Here is a 22,223-nt window from a genome sequence, read left to right on the forward strand (position 1 = left end):
GTGTGTGTGTGTGTGTGTGTGTGTGTGTGTGTGTGTGTGTGTGTGTGAAGATACAGTAAGTTACACTAATTGGAAAGGAATTTCTGTTAAAAATCTGGAAAACATCTGGGGAAAGAACCTTCATGTTTCTTGTGAGGTTAGGTTCTTATGTCAAGCATTTGATTCTGACATTAGATCCTAACATTTAGCATTTGAATTTCCTTGGGTCTGAGACTTATCCGGGATTGTTGTCTCTTGCTAGCAGATGGGGGTTTTCCTCTTAGAAAATGAGCTCCCTTCCAGTCCCCTAGAGCTACTGGGTCACGGCCAGCTTCTCACAAGAGCTGAAGAGACAGCAGAGCTGACAGGCACAGGCAGAGTTAGCTTTAAATACCATGCACCCCATCATTTGGTGGGTGGGTATTGTTGCTAACTGTGCTTCCCCTTAAACAAAGAAAGTGGTGAGTTGCCAAAAAAACAAGGATGTTCCATCTTAAGGATTAGGCTGAATTCTTTCCAGAGAAGCACCTTTTTTTTTTTTTTTTTTAAGATGAATTTTATCCTAAAATATTTTCCAAATTTATTCAGGCACTCTATCCAAGGAAAATAAGTATTGTGCTGTGCAACTATAATCCTTAGAATTAGTACAACTTTCTCTTAACAAAGGTCTATCTTTATTCATCAAGTGGTCTCTGATGGCCTGTGTGGGGTGAGGTGACTGCCAAGGTCACAGTTATGCAGGCTGCCCAAAGGAGACACTGGATCTGGCCACCTACCGCCTAGTCAATTTACAAACAGGTGGTAAAAATAGGATTTTATTCTCTTTTAATTGTCCTTTCCTCAATGCCCCTCATAACTGCTGCTTTTCCGAAAGGGCAATTTTGTTTTCTTTAGGAAAAGGAGTCTTCCCTTTACCTCCCAAATGCTAAGTTGATGCCCTTCCCCAGAAGTCTTCCCATTAATTAAGTTGGCCTGAAGGTCATAAACCATGATCAATTTGGAGGCTGGTTGCTGCAAGGTGCTAATTAACACCCCCAAAGAGGAACGGTGTCAACAATCAATAGAGAAGAACAGAGCACTGGTAGATTTATGGCTTTGATTTTGAAAAGGTATGGAAATGCCCTGTGATGTTTTCCCCCATACTCCTTTTGAATGTTAATGCTTTCTTGAAGATGATTTCAGACACACTGCTAGGATACTGCCTCTACTCGCTGAAGCAGGATCCTCTGAAGAGTTGCCGAGGCAGAACCGAAATCATGGCTCGCCTCAGAGAAGCAGCTGTATTGGCCGCTAATGATGCCTCACACAGAAAGAGGATGCTCCTCTAACTCGGGGCGTTAATGGGAAGTTTCTAAGCCTGAAACAACAGCTTTAGCTCTGGGGTGTGCCGTCAGCTGCTTGCAGCTTACCACTGTCTACTGCTTTAACGCAGCTTGGTTGGGAAGAATGGAAACTAAAGAGGCTTGTAACTACCTGTAACTGTTCCACCAGGAAATGGATCAAGTGTTTGTTCAGCCAGATCCAGGTATTTGACCAAAATCTGTATCTCTGATGGGCTAATTAAACGTTTTTCTCTAACTTTAAATATATGCATGAGCCATGATCGCATGGATGCCTTCTGGATCCAAGTTCTGAATTTAGATCTAGCTGTCAGATAAAGTCTAATTAAATAGTTGCTAGGTAAAGTTAATGCGAGCGGGTGAAATGTAATGATGCCTTTATTTTTAAAGCATGCTTAAGTTTATAATGCTACAGATACTGGATAAAGAGTAGTAAAACGCTTTTTTCTTTGCTAAGCTGCAGTAAATTATTCTTGAAAGCTGTTTGCCCATTACAATATATTTTTTTCTGTTCACCTAAAACATCCAGCCTTCCAAAATGTAACAGGGATGTTCTAATTTGTTTACAAAGGATCACAACCCAACAACTCATAATGATGGTGCTGACCGTCCCTGCTGTCCCTGGGTGATGAGCAGTATGCAGCCCTAGCCTTTTGAGGTATCAGCAAGCACTCTCTTTCACTAGGAAACACACAAGGGAAAGAAAACTGAGCAGAACCGTAAGGTTTATCGTTTGAAGTTAAAAGTTCCGGTTTGCTAGTGGTGCCTTTTGATACCCCCATTTACTGACTGGGCTCTTGCACGGTATTTTTCTGTTGTCCTCAGCAAGGCTGCAACCTTGCCCTGCGGTGCCTTTAAAACTCTTTAAGCAGATGTTAGGAGGAAGATGAAGATAGGGAAGAAGTAAAACTGAGGTTAGGACTCAGGCTGAAGACAAAGGTCTCCTGCTGACCAGCATGGTGAAACAGGTACAACAGGGTTTACTCGCAAACCCAAGCAAACGTGTCTGCAGGCTGACTTTGCAGGGATGGGCAGAGGAAACAGACTTTCTGGTGCAGTAGTGGGGGCTGGCAGCAGTTCTGAAGCTGCCTGTTGACATCTGTAGCTGACCACATTCGCTTGTCTTTAAAATCATCATTTATGGACTTTCTACTAGCCTTGGTCTATTTTTTGAGTGTTCAAAATAATTTTACTCTTAACCATCCTGTGAATACGGAAGCATCAGGGATGTTGTATTGGAACAGGAGTTCTGTATTTGGAAAAGAGGAATATGGAAGTAGCCATGTATTTATGTGAGCTGAGAAAATGGTGTGGGGGGAGTCATGGTTAAAACGCAGGAAGTACTTAGAAAGAGCCAGGAAGTCTTTACCTGAAGGTCTTGGCTGGCCACCAAGAGGGCCATGAATTCTTTGAATTTATAGGAAATATTTTGCATCTTTGCATATATATCCTGGAATGCAAGTTGCTGTTCACTGGATTCAGCCACAGAATTTCCAAAAGAGATGAGGTGGCTTTGGTGGAGGGCTCCCAATTGTGGGAGGAGATGTATAATAGGGTTGATGGGATGCTTAGACGTCTGGGGTGGCTGGGTGGGATGGAGGGTGGGGAGTGCCTCCAGACACTCCAGCTATACAAACAGCCATGCAGCTGAGGCTTCCTTTAGCTCAGAAAGTCGACAGTGATTCTCTTCTGCGTCAGTCTCAGGATATGTATTACTTCAATCATTAAAAGCCAGGTTAACATTTCAACAGCCAGTTTCAGAACAGCTGCAGGATAGTGCAGCCCTTTGAGGAAGGTCGTCCCTGCCAGTCGTTGCAAATTCAGTCCCGCTTACGTAGCCAATTCCCTTCCTGTTACAGTCTACAGATTGGTCTCACCACGCTGCCAGATAAATATAAACAAGGTACACAGGATGTCTCTGTGGGACAAAGTATCCTGTCCGTCATGTGTGAGTGTACACTGGACAAGCCTGTGAGTGTTCTTGTTCAATGGATGAACTACTTTTTACATCTACTTTTGAAATTATGTCAAGTCATATAACTAGGTTTGTGGCCTAGAAGTTTCAAAAATTAGGTACAGCAATTATGTGGTTTCCGAGTACTTAAAATACAGACTGCATTGTTTCACTGTACCTTGTATGCCATTAACAGCTGAGGGATGACGACTTCCTACTGATTCCGACATTCTTTTGGGGGACGCTACTCTTTTGAATTTTATGATTTGGGGTGGTTTACTTACAATCTCCATTCCTGCCTGGAAAATTAGAAGTAAATCTCATTTTGCACAAAAATCAGTTAAAGAGAAAACAGTCGCTCATCATCACCTATTTCTTGAACACACACTATGTGCCAAGCAGGACTACACACGTACTGCATAGACTGCAGCTGTTATTGCAATTCATTGCGGGAGGGAGGGCGCCTGAGTTGAGGACCACAGAAGTGAGATGGTGAAATCAAATGCCTGTGTGTGGTTTCCCAGGACAAGGGGACAAATGCACTGAACTGATTCTGTTGCTGCCACTTGAAAAATAAGAAAAGAAACACGTCATTGTTTTAAGATAGATTTTCTCCAGATAAAATATTTTTTCTTACCGTGAAATTGTAAAATAAGATGCTAATGAGATGAAAAGTCTGAAGGACCCAAGCTTGAGATGGGTACGTGTTGACATTGATAGTTTCCATGTAAGACAATGGGATTTAGGATATTTTAAATGACTACCCTTCCCCACCAAAAAAGCAAGATAGGTAAGAAAGGATTGACCCCTTAAACATAGGGAGAGTGCTTAATTCTAGCTGATTTCTCTATTTTGGACCCATCAGCACTGAGGCCAAAGAAAATTTAAAAAAACAAACAACTGCTTCTTAAATCATGAGCTTTATGACTATTAAAGTGTCATTGTGACTCAGACTATTTGTGATTCTTTGAAACAGGATCTATTTCAAACACAATGGTCTGACATCCCAGTTAGGCTGGATGACATGGGCTTTTTTTCCCCTTCTCTGTATCAGCCGGCACCTCCAAGTTTGAATTCAGTTCCCTGGACTCTAAGGGGCCAGGGATTTGCTTCAACCTCTATTTAGAGAGCCAGTGACCCCAGAGCAGCAAGGAATTCCTCAAGGACCTTGTTGTTTAATAAGGGGAAGTTGACGAACACCGTGGAGACACGTCCTGTAATAGATGCTGCCACAGGATGCAGGTGAAATGCTGCTGGGGACAGAGCAGGAAGCCCTGGTGCCTTGGGTGAAGGGAGAGACTGAGGCTCCACCAAGGAGGTGGGATTTGGTGTGGACCCCGAGGGAGGGAGAGAAAGCCGAAGGTGGGAATAGGGCGAGGAGGAGAGGATCAGGCAGAGAGCATCATGACTCAAAGCTCAGAGGTGGGAAACCTGGAGGTGTTCAAAGAATAGCAGGTGTCAGGTAGAGCTGCAGAGCAGACAGAGTCAGGATGCTCTCCTTAGGTGTCTGCAGATCAATTACATGTAAGTTTGTTTTTGTCCACTGGTCATTTTACTCAAAACCAAATGTGATTTGATCTTTGTTGTTTTTTGGACTTATTTTGAAAATATAGTAATACCTTAGAAAAATTCCACTGTCAGAGTATATGATCTAATTTGTGGTCCAGAAAACAAGGGTATTGGGTCCATAAGGGGGTTAATGGGTGGGTTAGGGTCTTGGGCATGGGAGCACGTGGGTTTTCTGAGGGGAGGAGTGGTAAGACTCGAGCTTAGAATGATGAATCATGACGCAGTATAGAGGAAGTATGGGGAAAGAAAGAGAGGGCTTCTTTGCAAATTAACTAAAGTGAGTGGCCTATAGTGAGAAGGACCATGGCTGGGATGGACTGCTCACACAGGGCTTCGTGACTAATTTAGGGTGTATACACTTTGTGAACATCAGAGTCCAGGGAGCTTGGTTTGAGAAAAGGGATGTATTATATGACTTTTGAAAATGGCATCTTTTAACTAAGGTTTCCTTAGTCCATATTAAAATTAGACTTTATTTCCTGAGCACACACAAATGGACCCAGCAAAGGGAAGACAGGTATGCTGCGTGATGGGGGAAGCCAGTCAGGATTAAAATACTGCCACGAGTAACTCCGGTCCTTCTTGTACTTAAAATAACTGCCTTTTATTTTAATTAACACTGATGATGGTTGTGTCAAAATCTTTCAAAATAATTTACTCGCCCAAATTCCGCTGTTCATCTAAAAGAAACATTTCATTTTTTAGGTAAAAGCAATCGTGAACATTTCCTAAGAATCATTTCTACCCAAAAGGGACATTTTACTCTAAGACAGACATTTACAAAATTTAGAGGTCTTTGAATATTTTTGTACTGTGGTGGCCAAGTGATTACATTTATTTCTATTTCTGCATCTTATTATACTGATGCTTCCTTTAACTTAAACATGCTGTTGAGCTTTCCAAATCTGTAAATTATTGATTAGCTGATTGCAGGTTTAAAATCAAGCAGGCTTTTCTAGGGATTTCGATCAGTCCCACGCAAAATTGTGAAACAGTTGTCATTTCTTTCTGGATCTCTGGATCTCCATCTCCCTTTATAACCACCTCCTGCTCTTCTCATCTCTACCCAGTCTCCTTCATCCTTCCCCAGGACTCTCCTGCTGGACGATCTGCTCACAGTACCCGTGTCTGCTTCCCACAAGTCCTTTATAGCAGCCGCTCGTTCCCGGCAAGATATTCCTTCAATTTCCTTTCTATCTACCACATTTCTCCCTCCTTCAAATAGGAACAGTATTCAAAGACAAATCCCTACTAATGTGTTAATGTGTCACTTTCCTTGATAAAATACTGCAATTTAATAGAGACCTTTGATGATTTGACCAAATGAAGTTATTTTAATAGGAACTTGGGCACCACACAATATGCTGGGAAGGGAGAGGCTTACAGTTTATAAAGATTTGTAGAGTTCTCAAAATGCTTTCATCTCTAATTTCTCCTCAATTTGGTATATCCAAAAGGAGTTGGTGGTAAAAGGGTCAGAGAATAAGAGTATATATTTATATTTTAGCAGGCCTCTCAAAACACACGATTAGGCTACAAAGAGGGTTAACCATATCCTTGCATCTGCCTTTTAATCAGCATAGGGTGGTAAAATTGCAAATTAAAACTGAGTTTTAAATCATTCTAGTCGTGGCTTCCCTGTGAAGAAGTGAGACCCCAGACTTATTGATAGGGAGATGTGGCTCATAATTTGAATTGAGATGACTAGGTTATTTACTGGATCTTCTTGGAATGGTTGCCCATCAGTGCAGCCCGCAAATGAATTGTGTACCCATTCTAAAACCTGAGTTATGGGATAAGCCTAGAAATTATAAGATGTTGAGCTAGGAAACGAAGACTTGATACTTTGCCTCGTACAAAGGCCGAGGCTGGAGAAGACTGGTCCAGGGAGTCATGGCGGCGCTCACTGAGTGGAGACCAGTGGTGGGAAGGGAGGGGACTGAACAGGTATTGCTATACTAGTCAGCCAGCTTACGGCTAGGGAGTCATTAACACAGGCTCACAAGGTTCTGTACCCAGTTCTCCACTGTTTCCATTGAACTTCACAGACCTAGCAATCTTTATGTTGTAAATGTACACAGTTAATGGTCCTCGTTTTTCTTCTATTTCCCATTTGGATTAGGTAGTGTTTTCATAAAGAACTTCCTGAAAATGCATACCTGCCTCAGCTGTGTTGAGAACAGACAAAGACAAGGGCTCTGGCTTCATTTGGGCTGGAGGGAAAATGGACATAGAATGGGATTTTAGTAAGCCAGTGGGGATGGCAGGGACCAAAGAGAGAGGGGTCCTCAATAGGATATGAAAAGACAAGAGGGAACATGGTAGGTACTGCCTAGGCATCTATTCTTCTATCACTACATGGCTTTCTTTTGGCCCAGCCCTTGGAGAAAGTTTAGAGATTCCTTCTTTTCTCTGAAAAATATGATGGTGAGCCTAGAAATAAAGTTGCCCGTTGGCGTTGACTCTTTCTCCTTCCCCTTCTTTCTTCTGCAGCTTCTTCAAGGTGCAGCCACCATGATCTCAGCAGGCTGATGATGGAAGAGAAGGAAACTGGGAGACCCTGTGCTCCAGCTTCCCTGGACGATGGATGGAGGACAGCCTGTCCCTTCACCCCTAGTGCCCCTTGGGAACGTGTCATCAGATTCTAGCATGTCTCTGGAGCAGAAAACCACATTTGTTTTTGTGATTTTGTTGTTTATTTTCTTGGGCATCCTCATAGTCAGGTGCTTCCGGATTCTTCTGGACCCTTATCGGAGCATGCCAACCTCGACCTGGGCTGATGGACTTGAAGGCTTGGAGAAAGGGCAGTTTGACCATGCCCTTGCTTAACAGGACAGGAGCAGGAACCCATCCTGAGGAGGAGAAATGCTTCATGTCTTGGCGCAGGATTCTCTTCAGTCAACGTTCTCAGCAACTCAAATTTTATCCGTATGTGGTTCTAGAACCACAATTCATTTATTCGGTGAACTTTTGAGGATATTGGAAATGGAGGTTTATATTCCTAACCCAAAATAGGAAGGTTTAAATTTCAATATTTACTCAATGAATGAATGTTGAATGTGTGTGATGGTGCAACTGAGAACATCTATAGTGACTTTGCCTAAAATGAAGCCCTACCGGACCTGACCAGAGAAAAAGACTAGAAATGATCTGATCTGAATCTGATGGCAGGGCCAAAAGAGGCTTCCTTGTTCTAATCATGTCTCCCAGTTTGTTTTATTTTCATGGGAATCTGGGTCCTGGGCAGAGAATGAGGAAGAAGTTGCTGAGTGGACCCAAAGCAGGTACTTGTTTTCTCCTAAAGCAAAGAGCACTGAAAGGCAACAGGAATGCTTAGAAGAGGTGGTTGATCCTTGGAAAATATGGGTGAGGATGATATCATTTTACTTTTCAAATAAAACTGAATTCAAAGGCTTACGGAGGTTGAAAAACTATTTACCAGGCCAAGTACATTCTGGGTATTCATATTAATAACATGCATAGAGGTAACTATACATAACCTGAATTTACTTTCTTTGCACAACTGGTTGAAATAATAGGTTGCAAGTACTGCTTCAACGTTTTTTTTAAATAAAAAGTTAATTGTTTAGAGGAGAAGACTTTTACAGTCTTAAGAGGAATGTGTGTTTATGACTGAATAGAAACCAAATAAAACTTTTCAAGAAACAGAAGCGTCTCCTCTCTTATTTCAGCGCTCGGGAGGCAGAGAGTGGCATCGAATACTGAGGGCTAACTGTTCTGAGAAAGAGAGCAAAGACCACAAAATGTCATGTAATTCATCCCTCTCTCATTTCAGGAGGGGCTCCCACAAATTTTTCTGACACATAAGACCTATTCTAGGCACTGTTTAAGTCCCCCCAAAAGAGAGATATGAAAACCTCTTATTCCAACTTCTGTACTGATAGGAAAAGCTTGCATCTAAACTCCTTAGGTTGTATTTATAGTCTATGTCTTCTAATTCTCTCCTCAGCTAGCCACCATTTTTTACATTAAAAAAAGTTAAAAAAACCCAACTGTGCCTAAAAAGACAGCCCTTAGTAAACCAGCTCCCTTGTATCTCTCTCTCTCTCTTTTTTTTTTTTAACATTTTGATGTTCCTTCTGCCCAGATTTCCCCCCTCCCCATGCTCCCTCTTGATTTTTTTTTCATTAAAAAAATAACAGCTTTATTAAAATATAATTCACATACCATAAAATTTAGCCTTTTAAAGTATACAATTCATTGGCTTTTAGTATATTCACAGAATTTTGTGTGACCATCATCACAATATAATTCCAGAATTCTATACTCACCAGCAGTCACTTCCCATCCCTCTTTCTCTCAGACCCAATAATTTCTAATCCACTAATTTCTAATCTATGGATTTGCCAATTCTGGACGTTTCGTACTATTGGAATCAAAGAGTACATGGCCTTTTGTGTCTGGCTTCTTTCACTTAGCATGTTTTTAAAGCAGGTTCATCCATGTTGTAAAATGATCAGTACTTCATTTCTCTGTATGGCCAAATAATGTCCCATTGTTTGGTTATACTACATTTTGTTTATTCATCATCGATCATGGTAATCCGTTGGCCAGTCTAAAGAATGCTGCTATGAACATATCTGTACACAATTTTGTATGGATATGTGTTTTCAATTCTCTTGAGTAAATTCCTATGAGTGGATTTGCTAGGCCATATGTTAATTCTATGTTTAACTTTTTGAAGAACTGTGAGATTGTTTCCCAAAGCAGCTGCATTATTTTACATTCCCACTGGCAATGTATATACGTTTTGATTCTTTTCTTAACTCTTCCCAACTACTCAGATTTCTTCTTCAGCTATAGAATTTATAACTGAACACGTCACTTCAAGAATGAGCCAGGTTAAAAAGTGAACCACCTCATAGTTTCTTCACGCTACAAGTTAATTGATGCCTTCAAAGATCCTTTGCTTCTAGATCTAAAACAAAACACTGATGCTGATCTCTGATCATCCTGTGCTCTATTAAGTCACGTGAGTATTTTTTCTGTCTTCCTATTACATCTGTCTTTAACCCACTAATTATAAAGTTATCTTTTTTCTTCAAGTGTACCATGTCGTGTAACCTTATTTAATTTTTTTCCTATTTTTATGGGGAGTCTATTCAAACCCATTCAGGTATTTATTGAGCACCTGCTTTGAGCCTGGCATTTCTAGCACTGGAGAGATAGGAAAAGTGCAGGGCTAGTTCTTGCTCTTGAGTAACTTTCTACCTCATTGAAGAGCTGAGAAATGCAAGAAGACATGTGTCTGAATCATTGTTCAAATGACTGTGGCAACCTATGGTTCCTACACCATCAGCATCATCTGGGAGCTTAACAAAGATATACGCCCCCACACACACTAATTTTAGTATAAAAGGTGTAATATGATCACAGTAAAAATGTAGAAACAATATGGAAAAATATAAAGTAAATAGCAAGAGTCAACATTCTGCCTCCTCAGTTCATTAGAATAGATCGCCTCAGTTTCTCTTCCCTAGAGATTGATTCTGTAGAGGTGGATCAGTGAACAAGTGCTTCAGGAGATAGAATATGGGAGAGACAGATGTGGGCCCAGATAGTCAAGGAAATGTCCCAGGAAATAATGGCTCAGGTGAGGATGGTACATGTTTAAGTGCTTGGTATAAAGCTTTATGCAATGTAAGTTATTCTGAAATAAATTCTATCTTGACCTAAGAGGATGGACGTGTTTTAGATATGTGCAACGGAAGAGAGGAGGGAAAGCCACAGAAGAGGAGAAGGAGGTGTGGCTGTGGGGCTTTTAGGCAGGAGGGCAGCCTGGCTGAGAAGACAGCCAGAGGGGTAGCTGGAACTCACATAGGCAGGATGAGGGTGGAGCTGAACATCCAAAGGTCCTAAAAGTCAAAATGAAAGTGATTTCTTTCTCAAGAATCCCTGTAGGTTCTTGAGAAAGAAAATGACACGAGGAGTGGTGGTCAAGGCCGGTTTCAGTACCCTCCCTCGGGGCCACGCTAGGATCTGCTTCTATAACGGGAACAGACTGAAATAGCCCTCCACGAGGCTTTTGAGAATACGACTGCCAGTAAGTGCCACAGGGCCTCCCAAAGCCTGCTCTTCTTTCTTTCCTCCCTTTATCCCCCTCTCTATTTTTGTTTTCCCTTCTCAGATTACTGCTCCTTCTTCAGCCACCCCCTCGCTGGGTCCCCCGTTCTCCACCCTCCATCGTCCAGAGCAAGAGACCAGAACAGGTGATAAAATGCTTTGGGCTGTTCAGGGTAAATTGATCCCTCCTGTGAGAAGTGCTAACTCTGTTTTAATTACTCAAAAGGTCACAGAAGCCCTCTCTTTCCTGGCTACAGGAGTTACAGTGCAGCATTTTGCCTACCTTACAGGATATTTATAATGAGTGCAGCTGCCCTCTATCATGTATATCTGCATCCCAGGATGACAAAAATTAGTTTCCCAAGGTCACTGTAGAATAGAGCTGACTTCTGATTCAGAAAAGTGTGGCAAACTCATTCTCAGTCTGGGCTCTGACTGGTTTGTTCTCCCAAGAGACCCCAAGTTCTAGATCAACATTTCCCCCTCCAAGAGACATCTTTATTAAAGCATCTTAAATACTGTAAAGTAAGTCGAATATGGGGTTTGAAGGAGATTAACTTGACTCCTGCTGTTAAACTAATGAACATTCCAAGTGAGATCATTCTTTTACTATATTTAAGGGTTAAAGCTGAAACAAAATAAGCAACAGCTTTTAGAGGCAGAAATTAGAGCACATACTTATGTATGCAGGAAAAAAATATGTATTCAAGTTCGTTTTTTATTGAATTCATTTCATAGTGTTTTTTAAAAATTGTTTAATTTTACTTATTTTTTATATGGCAAATTCTTAATAGTTATCAATTTTATACATATTAATGTATATATGTCAATCCCAATCTCCCAATTTATCACACCACCACCCCCCTCCGCCACTTTCCCCCCTTGGTGTCCATACGTTTGTTCTCTATATCTGTGTCTCTATTTCTGCCCTGCAAACCAGTTCGTCTGTACCATTTTTCTAGGTTCCACATATATGTGTTAATATACAATATTTGTTTTTCTCTTTCTGACTTAATTCACTCTGTATGACAGTCTCTAGATCCATCCATGTCTCTACAAATGACCCAATTTCATTCATTTTTATGGCGGAGTAATATTCCATTGTATATATGTACCACATCTTCCTTATCCATTCATCTGTCAATGGGTATTTGGGTTGCTTCCGTGACCTGGCTATTTAAATAGTGATGCAATGAACAGTAGGGTGCATGTGTCTTTTTGAATTATGGTTTTCTCAGGGTATATGCCCAGTAGTGGGATTGCTGCGTCATATGGTAGTTCTATTTTTAGTTTTTAAAGGAACCTCCATACTGTTCTCCATAATGACTGTGTTGATTTACATTCCCACCAACAGTGCAAGAGGGTTCCCTTTTCTCCACACCCTCTCCAACATTTACTGTTTGTAGAGTTTTTGATATTGGCCATTCTGACTGGTGTGAGGTGATACCTCATTGTAGTTTTGATTTGCATTTCTCTAATAATTAGTGATGTTGAGCAGCTTTTCACGTGCTTCTTGGCCATCTGTATGTCTTCTTAGGAGAAATGTCTATTTAAGTCTTCTGCCCATTTTTTGATTGGGCTGTTTGATTTTTAATATTGAGCTGCATGAGCTGTTTTGCATAATCTCCATAATCTGCATGATCTCCAATATTTTGGAGATTAATCTTTTGCCCATTGATTCATTTGCAAATATTTTCTCCTGTTCTGAGAGTTGTCTTTTTGTCTAGTTTGTTGTTTCCTTTGCTTTGCAAAAGGTTTTAAGTTTCATTAGGTCCCATTTGTTTATATTTGTTTTTATTTCCATTACGCTAGGAGGTGGATCAAAAAAGATCTTGCTGTGATTTATGTCAGAGTATTCTTCCTATGTTTTCCTCTCAGAGTTTTATAGTGTCCGGTCTTACATTTAGGTCTCTAATCCATTTTGAGTTTATTTTTATGTATGGTGTTAGGGAGTGTTCTAATTTCATTCTTTTACATGTAGCTGTCCAGTTTTCCCAGCACCACTTATTGAAGAGACTGTATTTTCTCCATTGTTTATCCTTGTCTCCTTTGTCATAGATTAGTTGACCATAGGTATGTGGGTTTATCTCTGGGCTTTCTATCCTGTTCCATTGATCTATATTTCTGTTTTTGTGCCAGTACCATATTATCTTGATTACTGTAGCTTTGTAGTATAGTCTGAAGTAAGGGAGTCTGATTCCTCCAGCTCTGTTTTTTTCCCTCAAGACTGCTTTGGCTATTCAGGGTCTTTTGCGTCTCTATACAACTTTTAAGAATTTTTGTTCTAGTTCTGTAAAAAATGCCATTGGTAATTTGATAAGGATTGCATTGAATCTGTAGATTGCGTTGGGTAGTAGAGTCATTTTCACAATGTTGATTCTTCCAATCCGAGAACACGGTATATCTCTTCATCTGTTGGTATCATCTTTAATATCTTTCATCACTGTCTTATAGTTTTCTGCATACAGGTCTTTTGTCTCCCTAGGTAGGTTTATTCCTAGGTATTTTATTCTTTTTGCTGCAGTGGTAAATGGGAGTGCTTCCTTAATTTCTCTTTCACATTTTTCATCATTAGTGTATAGGAATGTAAGAGATTTCTGTGCATTAATTTTGTATATTGCAACTTTACCAAATGCATTGTTAGCTCTAGTAGTTTTCTGGTGGCATCTTTAGGATTCTCTATGTATAGTATCATGTCATCTGCAAACAGTGACAGTTTTACTTCTTCTTTTCCAATTTGCATTACTTTTATTTCTTTTTCTTCTCTGATTACTATGGCTAGGACTTCCAAAGCTATGTTGAATAATAATGGTGAGAGTGGACATCCTTGTCTTGTTCCTGATCTTAGAGGAAATGCTTTCAGTTCTTCACCATTGAGAATGATGTTTGCTGGGGGTTTGTTGTATATGGCCTTTATTATGTTGAGGTAGGTTCCCTTTATGCCCACTTTCTGGAGGGTTTTTTATCATAAATGGGTGTTGAATTCTGTCAAAAGCCTTTTCTGCATCTATCGAGATGATCATATGGTTTTTCTTCTTCAATTTGTTAATATCATGTATCACATTGATTTGCATATATTGAAGAATTCTTGCATCCCTGGGATAAATCCCACTTGCTCATTGTGTGTGATCCTTTCAATGTGTTGTTGGATTCTGTTTGCTAGTATTTTGTTGAGGATTTTTGCATCTATATTCATCAATGATATTGATCTGTAATTTTCTTTTTTTGTAGTATCTTTGGTTTGGGGATCAGGGTGATGGTGGCCTCATAGGATGAGCTTGGGAGTGTTTCTTCCTCTGCAATTTTTTGGAAGGGTTTGAGAAGGATGGGTGTTAGCTCTTCTCTAAATGTTTGATAGAATTCACCTGTGAAGCCATCTGGCCCTGGACTTTTGTTTCTTGAAAGATTTTTAATCGCAGTTTCAATTTCATTAGTTGTGATTGGTCTGTTAATATTTTCTATTTCTTCCTGGTTCAGTCTTGGAAGATTATATCTTTCTAAGAATTTGTCCATTTTATTGGCATAGAGTTGCTTGTAGTAGTCTCTTAGGATGCTTTGTATTTCTGCAGTGTCAGTTGTTACTTCTCCTTTCTCAATTCTAATTCTGTTGATTTGAGTCTTCTCCCTTTTTTTCTTGATGAGTCTGGCTAATGGTTTATCAATTTTGTTTATCTTCTCAAAGAACCAGCTTTTAGTTTTATTGATCTTTGCTATTGTTTTCTTTGTTTCTATTTCATTTATTTCTGCTCTGACATTTATGGTTTCTTTCCTTCTACTAACTTTGGGTTTTGTTTGTTCTTCTTTCTGTAGTTCCTTTAGGTGTAAGGTTAGATTGTTTATTTGTGATTTTTCTTGTTTCTTGAGGTAGGCTTGTACTGCTATAAACTTCCCTCTTAGAACTGCTTTTGCTGCATCCCATAGGTTTTGGATCATTGTAAGTCGTCTCTAGGTACTTTTTGATTTCCTCTTTGATTTCTTCAGTGATATCTGGGATATTTAGCAACGTATTGTTTAGCCTCCATGTGTTTGTGTTTTAACGTTTTTTCTCATAGCATTGTGGTCAGAAAAGATGCTTGATATGATTTCAATTTTCTTAAGTTTACTGAGGCTTGATTTGTGACCCAAGATGTGATCTATTCTGGAGAATGTTCTGTGTGCACTTGAAAAGAAAGTGTAATCTGCTGTTTTTGGATGGAATGTGCTATAAATATCAATTATATCTATCTGGTCTGTTGTGTCATTTAAAGCTTGTGTTTCCTAATTAATTTTCTGTTTGGATGATTTCTCCATTGGTGTAAGTGAGGTGTTAAAGTCCCCACTATTATTGTGTTACTGTTGATTTCCTCTTTTATAGCTGTTAGCACTTGCCTTATGTACTGAGGTGCTCCTAAGTTGGGTGCATATATATTTATAATTGTTATATCTTCTTATTGGATTGATCGCTTGATCACTATGTAGTGTCCTTCCTTGTCTCTTGTAACATTCTTTATTTTAAAATCTATTTTATCTGATATGAGTATTGCTACTCCAGGTTTCTTTTGATTTCCATTTGCATGTAATATCTTTTTCCATCCCCTCACCTTCAGTCTGTATACGTCCCTAGGTCTGAAGTGGGTCTCTTGTAGACAGCATATATATGGGTCTTGTTTTCGTATCCATTCAGCAAGCCTGTTTCTTTTAGTTGGAGCATTTAAGCCATTCACGTTTAAGGTAATTATCGATATGTATGCTCCTATGACCATTGTCTTAATTGTTTTGGGTTTGTTTTTGTAGGTCCTTTTCTTCTCTTGTGTTTCCCACTTAGAGAAGTTCCTTTAGCATTTGTTGTAGAGCTGGTTTGGTGGTGCTGAATTCTCTTAGCTTTTGCTTGTCAGTGAAGCTTTTGATTTCTCTGTTGAATCTGATCCTTGCTTGGTAGAGTAATCTTGGTGGTAGGTTCTTCCCTTTCATGACTTTAAATATACCATGGTACTCCCTTCTGGCTTGTAGAGTTCCTGCTGAGAAATCAGCTGTTAATCTTATGGGAGTTCCCTTGTATGTTATTTGTCATTTTTCCCTTGTTGCTTTCAATAATTTTTCTTTGTCTTTAATTTTTGTCAGTTTGATTACTATGTGTCTCAGTGTGTTTCTTCTTGGATTCGTCCCGTATGGGACTCTCTGTGCTTCCTGGACTTGGGTGGCTATTTCCTTTTCCATGTTAGCGAAGTTTTCGACTATAATCTCTTCAAATATTTTCTTGGGTCCTTTCTCTCTCTCTTCTCCTTCTGGGACTCCTATAATGTGAATGTTGTTGCATTTAATCTTGTCCCAGAGGTTTCTTAGGCTGTCTTCATTTCTTTTCATTCTTTTTTCTTTATTCTGTTCCGTGGCAGTGAATTCCACCATTCTGTCTTCCAGGTCACTTATCCGTTCTTCTGCCTCAGTTATTCTGCTATTGATTCCTTCTAGTGTATTTTTCATTTCAGTTATTGTATTGTTCATCTCTGTTTATTTGTTCTATAATTCTTCTAGGTCTTTGTTCTTTAATTCTTCTAGGTCTTTGTTAAACTTTTTTTTTCTTTTTTTTGCGGTACGCGGGCCTCTCACTGTTGTGGCGTCTCCCGTTGCGGAGCACAGGCTCCGGACGCGCAGGCTCAGCGGCCACGGCTCATGGGCCCAGCCGCTCCGCAGCATGTGGGATCTTCCCGGACCAGGGCACGAACCCGTGTCTCCTGCATTTGCAGGCGGGCTCTCAACCACTGTGCCACCAGGGAAGCCCTGTTAAACATTTCTTTCATCTTCTCGATCTTTGCCTCCATTTTTTTTCTGAGGTCCTGAATCATCTTCACTGTCATTATTCTGAATTTTTTCTGGAAGCTTGCCTATCTCCACTTCATTTGGTTGCTTTTCTGGGGTTTTATCTTGTTCCTTCATCTGGTACATAGCCCTATGCCTTTTCATCTTGTCTATCATTCTGTGAATGTGGTTTTTGTTCCACAGGCTGTAAGATTATAGTTTTTCTTGCTTCTGCTGTCTGCCCTCTGGTGGATGACGCTATCTAAGAGGCTTGTCTCACTTCATAGTGTTTTACTGAAACAGTGAAACTTTTATATTATATTGATAAATTTGGTTTGATGAGAAATTTTACTTGTCCACCATAAATCACCTAAAAAAAACTTGTAGTTTGAAGAGGTCAGCTTTCAGAATTGACATGTAAACATATTGAAACACAATTATTTTCAAAAAATATTTTAAGCTCCAAAGCATTGAATAAATTCCACCTGATTTTTGAGATCGGAGATGTATGTCTTCTGAGACAAATTATGCAAAGGGGGATGTCTCAATTATTGATTCATCACAAAGTGCAGAGCTGTGATCTCCAGAAAATATGCTCAAATCCCTATATGTGCATATATAATGTGGATCAAACTGGCCCATGCCAGAAGAGGTTAGTTATTTGCTTGTTTTGAGATGCAAAAGAAGGACCATCTAAACTTTGTGTCTCCTGTTACTTAAAAGAATAAATTAATTCTTTCCAGATAGGTGTCTACCTCTTCAGGAGCAAGTCCTCCCCATCCTTACAGCTTGCTCTGGCCTGATGAGTCAGCATCCAACCCTTCAGCCAGTCTGGGGCCCTTACCAAAGTCACTTTTTAGAATAGGATTCCCTGATGAATTTATAATAGAATGGAACTTTTGCTTCCAGTTTCCTGCCATAAACTACACTTGTGTCTTGTCACAACAAACACCACAAGATATTCTTATATAATTCCATCCCATAGACTTTTCTAGTATCCTGATTGATGTGTCTATGCTTTAGCCTCAGAGAGATTCCCTTAAACCATCTTTCAAAGGGAATTTCCACTTCTTTTCTTCTAAGATTCCTATTATTTTCTTCTACGCCCTATTACATTCTTAGAGCTCTGAATTTTAGCCAGCTTTTAAGAAAGCAGTTCTTCCTGGATTCTTTGGAGTTTTCAAAGCTGGAAAGAAATGCTGCTGTCATCTATTTCACCCCCCCCTTACTTTTCATATAAAGAAATAAGAGAGGCAAAGAGGTCAAATGGCATACCCACAGTCACATCTCCACCCATAGTTGTGTCATCTTACATATGTGGTGTGTGTGCACATGAATTCAAACAGAATGAGCAGTTAATCAATCTATGAAGTGAAAAATGTCCTTTTGCTAATTGACATGAGAGTTATTCTTAAATAATCTCTTTTTTCTTGGAGGGGGGAAGACACTTGTGTGTTTCTTAAAAACAACACTATGGACAACATATTTTCCTTTGGGATATTCCCAAGCTCCAGTTTAGGCATCTGGACAACCAGAAGTATTTCCAGGTAGATTATAAAGGATTCCTTAGCAAAGATTCTCTTTCTCTAGACAAAGGATAATCAATCTAGGATAAGCCTTCAAAGTTTCTTTATTTCCAAATAGACCTTTGAGCTGTTTTTCTTAGCTGAAGAGACCCACCAAGGGAGATTACAACATAAAGTTCATAAACGCTTTGGATTTAGCCCTGTCTCTGGTTTATCAAAGAGATGTCTGGGTCCTCTTAGGACATAGATAGAACTTCAGAAGTTATACAATGAAGTATTTCAAGTTTGAAATATCCTTTTCTGTCATGCATTTTTTCCTAGTTTCCTCACTTCTTTCCTTCCCTCTGTTTTCTGATAAGTGGAGTTCTGGAAGGAGCTTAATACAACATTAAATTCAGTACTTCTCTGGTATGTGAATATTTCTTCAATAGTCACAACAAACGGCTGCCTGACTTCTGCCTCAACATGCCTGACTTCTTAAGGAGTCCATTTGAACTTGTTCTGTTTTATATAAAATATTTTTTAACCTACTATAAACTTGTATTTTGGCAATTTTCACTAATTGGACACTGTTTTTTTCTTCTGAAGTGACAGATTTCTAATATTCTTTAACAGGACAACCCTCGAGATATAGCTATTGTTGAACGAAAATTCTCCATGGATCCCTCCTCGTTTTGCATGTCTTTCCAGCCAAGTCACTGACAGCATTTTGTTCTTTTCCAAGATGTTTGTTTAGAGATCATATCTCCTTTTCCCTAATAAGATGGTTAGGCAGATTTGCTTGTAGCCTATTATAAAATATTGGGATTTCCTAACTCGGGGTTCCTCTCCTATAAGGCAGCCCACTGTGTGTGCAAGCATTAACTGGTCTGATTTGCATTGCCCTGTGGGAACTGGGCTAAGAAACTGACACTGGGAAGTGTTGATACTCTCGGTACTATGATTGCTGTGAGTAATGAACTTCTACCAGCATCCATGAAACTATGTCAGGCTAACATGTCAGCTTGAAAGTATGGTCAAATTTCGTCTCCTTCAGAGATTCTGACAGTTACCATTATTCCCCGAGGATAAAAAACTCCACTTCCTTCAACCACCCTTCATCTTGTCATACGTTTTGAATCATCTCTTGTTCTTATCAAACATTCTGGATGCTCTTCAGTTTAACTATGTCCCTGCTGCATAGAAAGGAAAATAATAGCCCATATGTGGCTAAAATGAATAAAATCAAATTATGATTTCATTCTGAAAAGCACATGTTATAAGGCAGCCCAAGATGAAACCATCTTTTTTGCCACCACGTAACTATTGACTCATACCAAATTCACAGTCAGCTGAAACTCTCAGGCATTTTTATCTATACCAAGGTAGAAATTTACCTATGCCATGTTATGTCAAATGTTATGTCAAATGTAAATTCCCATTCTGCTCTTGTACAGTTTTAAAATTTGCACCCCAGTCTAAGAATTTAACATTTCTCTTTCTTGATTTCATTGTATTCCATTTGGTCCATCATTCTAGGTTTTTTATAATCTGATTCCCTCATTATCATATTCATTGTGCTCACCATCTTTGTGTCATCCATACGTTGGTTCAGCAAGCCTTCTATATTTTTATCCACATTAATGCTAAAACTTTGAATATATCAGAGCCAAGTAGAGAGCCCTGGGCCATGCCACAGAGATCTCAATGCATTTTAGGAGTTCAGTTGGCAGGAGTAATCATAAGCAATTGTCCCCTATGGTAATCTCCACAGAGATGTTTAACTGATGTGAAGCATGATGACTCATTCAAGTCTGCAGCAAAGCTTCAGAAGACAGTGAAGCCATCAAAATGATATTTGCATAACTTTCAGAGCGCAGCTGAAGTGCTATGGATCCAAACTGGCAAATGGGAGTCACACAAATGGCAACAAGAGACTCTACATTTACTAGAGCTTAAAACTCACAGGCAGTGAAAAGACTTTTAGCTACACCCACCTCTCTGCCCAGCACTGTAACTCTGGTTACACATAAAAATAATCATGCAATATCCACCGGAGAAAATTCTTCCTGGTGGCAGAGATCATCAATCATATATTAATCCACTTGAGATAGCACAGAATAGTGAAAGAGCACACATCTGGCAGCTTGGGTTCTTTACTGTCCTGCAAGGAGCTGGCTGAGAGGCTTTTTAAAGTCCATTCATTCCTCTAGGCCTCACTTTCTTTACTTGTAAATTGAGAAGTTTAGACTAGTTAATCTCCAAATACCTTTTAGTGCTAAAAAAAAGCATTTATAGCTAGAAATTTGGGAACCATTTACTGAACACAAATATGAAAGAGACTTGAAGAACTTAGATAATATATATCAGGTCCCATGGCCAGTGTGAGGCAAAGTGAGAATGTGAATTCAGTTTGCCATGGAACGCTTGCCTATCTACAGAATAGCCCCAGGAATCAAACCAATAGCAAAAACTATAAGTAAGACAAACTCTAGAAATAGAAATAAGGTTTTCTAGAAATACTAAATTGAATCAACATTCTCCTGACACTTCTGTTGTTGTTATTATTATTTTTAAGAAACCACCTGGAGAAAAGATTTTATGGGCCAAAAAGGGGCCTTTCACAGGACTGTGAGGTTGACTTAACATACTAAGTTTTGCTTTGTTTTGGATATTCAGCCTGTTTACATTTGGCCTCCAACCCTCATTCATTTTGTGACCTTGGGAAAGTGACTTAACTTTTTTTGTGTGTGGTACGAGGGCCTCTCACTGTTGTGGCCTCTCCCGTTGCGGAGCACAGGCTCCGGACGCGCAGGCTCACTGGCCATGGCTCACGGGCCCAGCCGCTCTGCGGCATGTGGGATCTTCCAGGACTGGGGCACGAACCCGTGTCCCCAGAACCGGCAGGCAGACTCTCAACCACTGCGCCACCAGGGAACCCCAGGAAAGTGACTTAACTTTTGTATACCTCATTTCTCATCTGTAAAATGGGTGTGCTATTAATAACATCTTCCCCACAGGGGTTTTTATAAGAACTAAATGAGAAGATGAGACTAGTACCTGACTAACAAGCTTTTGACAAATATTGACTTGATAATGATTTCAATGCAGGAGGGATATTTTACATGTGTACCTCACTGAGACACTAAGTTGTGTAAATATGCACACCAAACACAAAACTCTGCCATTAAAAATTAGGCTATTAAGGGCAAATTTTATAAAACTGTGCTTTTGTGATTCCAAGTTCTGGATGTAATGAAGAAATATCCAGTTAAAGTAATGATTAATTTGAGCTCATTACCTAAAATAAAAGCTTTATCTTTGGAACTAGTTTAGACCTCTAGGCATTGAGAGACAAGGTTTCTCTTTTTCATTCCCAGAAGTGCTCTTTGATCATACAAATTTTTTGCTTTACATGAGCCAACTTTGAAAATATTTGGAAGCAGAAAGGATTCACTCTCAGGTTTCTTATCATTGCTTAGCTGGTGACCTTGGTAAAGTCAATTGAGTTCCTTCATGTTCCCCATAAAATGGAAGTAATAAATGGGACTATTTGGCAAATAAATCAATGATCTTTTAAGTGTGCAAAATCTTGCCAAAACATTAAATATCAAAATGTGTATATTTGAAAATAATTTCTTTTATGGCCCCAAAAGAAATAGATTAAGCACACATTTTATTGATAAAACAACACACATGGCACGTGAAATGCTACTTCATAGTCCCCGAGTAATGTATTTAATCCTGAAATATTGGAGAATTTTTTGTGGATGTTCTCTAGCAGTATAATCCCTGCCCCTTGCCAGCCTGCCACCCCCTTCTAAGATAAGTAGAGACTTTTGCAGCTATTTTTAGTTTTAAATTAGTTTTAAATAGGGAAAACACTAATCTTGTGATTACCCTCCTCACAGAATTCCAAGACTGAGTTTTCATGGAGGCGACTCTGTTCCTCTGAGTGGTCTGTAAGTGAAGTTTCAAAGAATACCCAGCTAGTGAGTCCAGGAATGAAACTATGTG

The 22,223-nt window shown here is 39.6% G+C and overlaps 1 protein-coding gene across 1 annotated transcript in view; it reads left to right on the forward strand.

The window, feature by feature from the left end:
• Nucleotides 1–8,510, forward strand: part of CTXN3 (cortexin 3) — a 10,262-nt gene extending 1,752 nt beyond the window's left edge. Inside the window, exons 2-3 of the mRNA XM_029217870.1 lie at nucleotides 874–1,088; nucleotides 7,336–8,510. Coding sequence (XP_029073703.1) covers nucleotides 7,426–7,671 — 246 coding nt within the window. The 5' untranslated portion in view covers nucleotides 874–1,088; nucleotides 7,336–7,425 and the 3' untranslated portion in view covers nucleotides 7,672–8,510. The remainder of the gene's footprint in view (nucleotides 1–873; nucleotides 1,089–7,335) is intronic.
• Nucleotides 8,511–22,223: the final 13,713 nt, after the last annotated feature.

The sequence above is a fragment of the Monodon monoceros genome, unplaced genomic scaffold, assembly GCF_005190385.1.
Source record: "Monodon monoceros isolate NGI ecotype Baffin Bay Population unplaced genomic scaffold, NGI_Narwhal_1 Super_Scaffold_12, whole genome shotgun sequence".
Lineage (NCBI taxonomy): Eukaryota > Metazoa > Chordata > Mammalia > Artiodactyla > Monodontidae > Monodon > Monodon monoceros.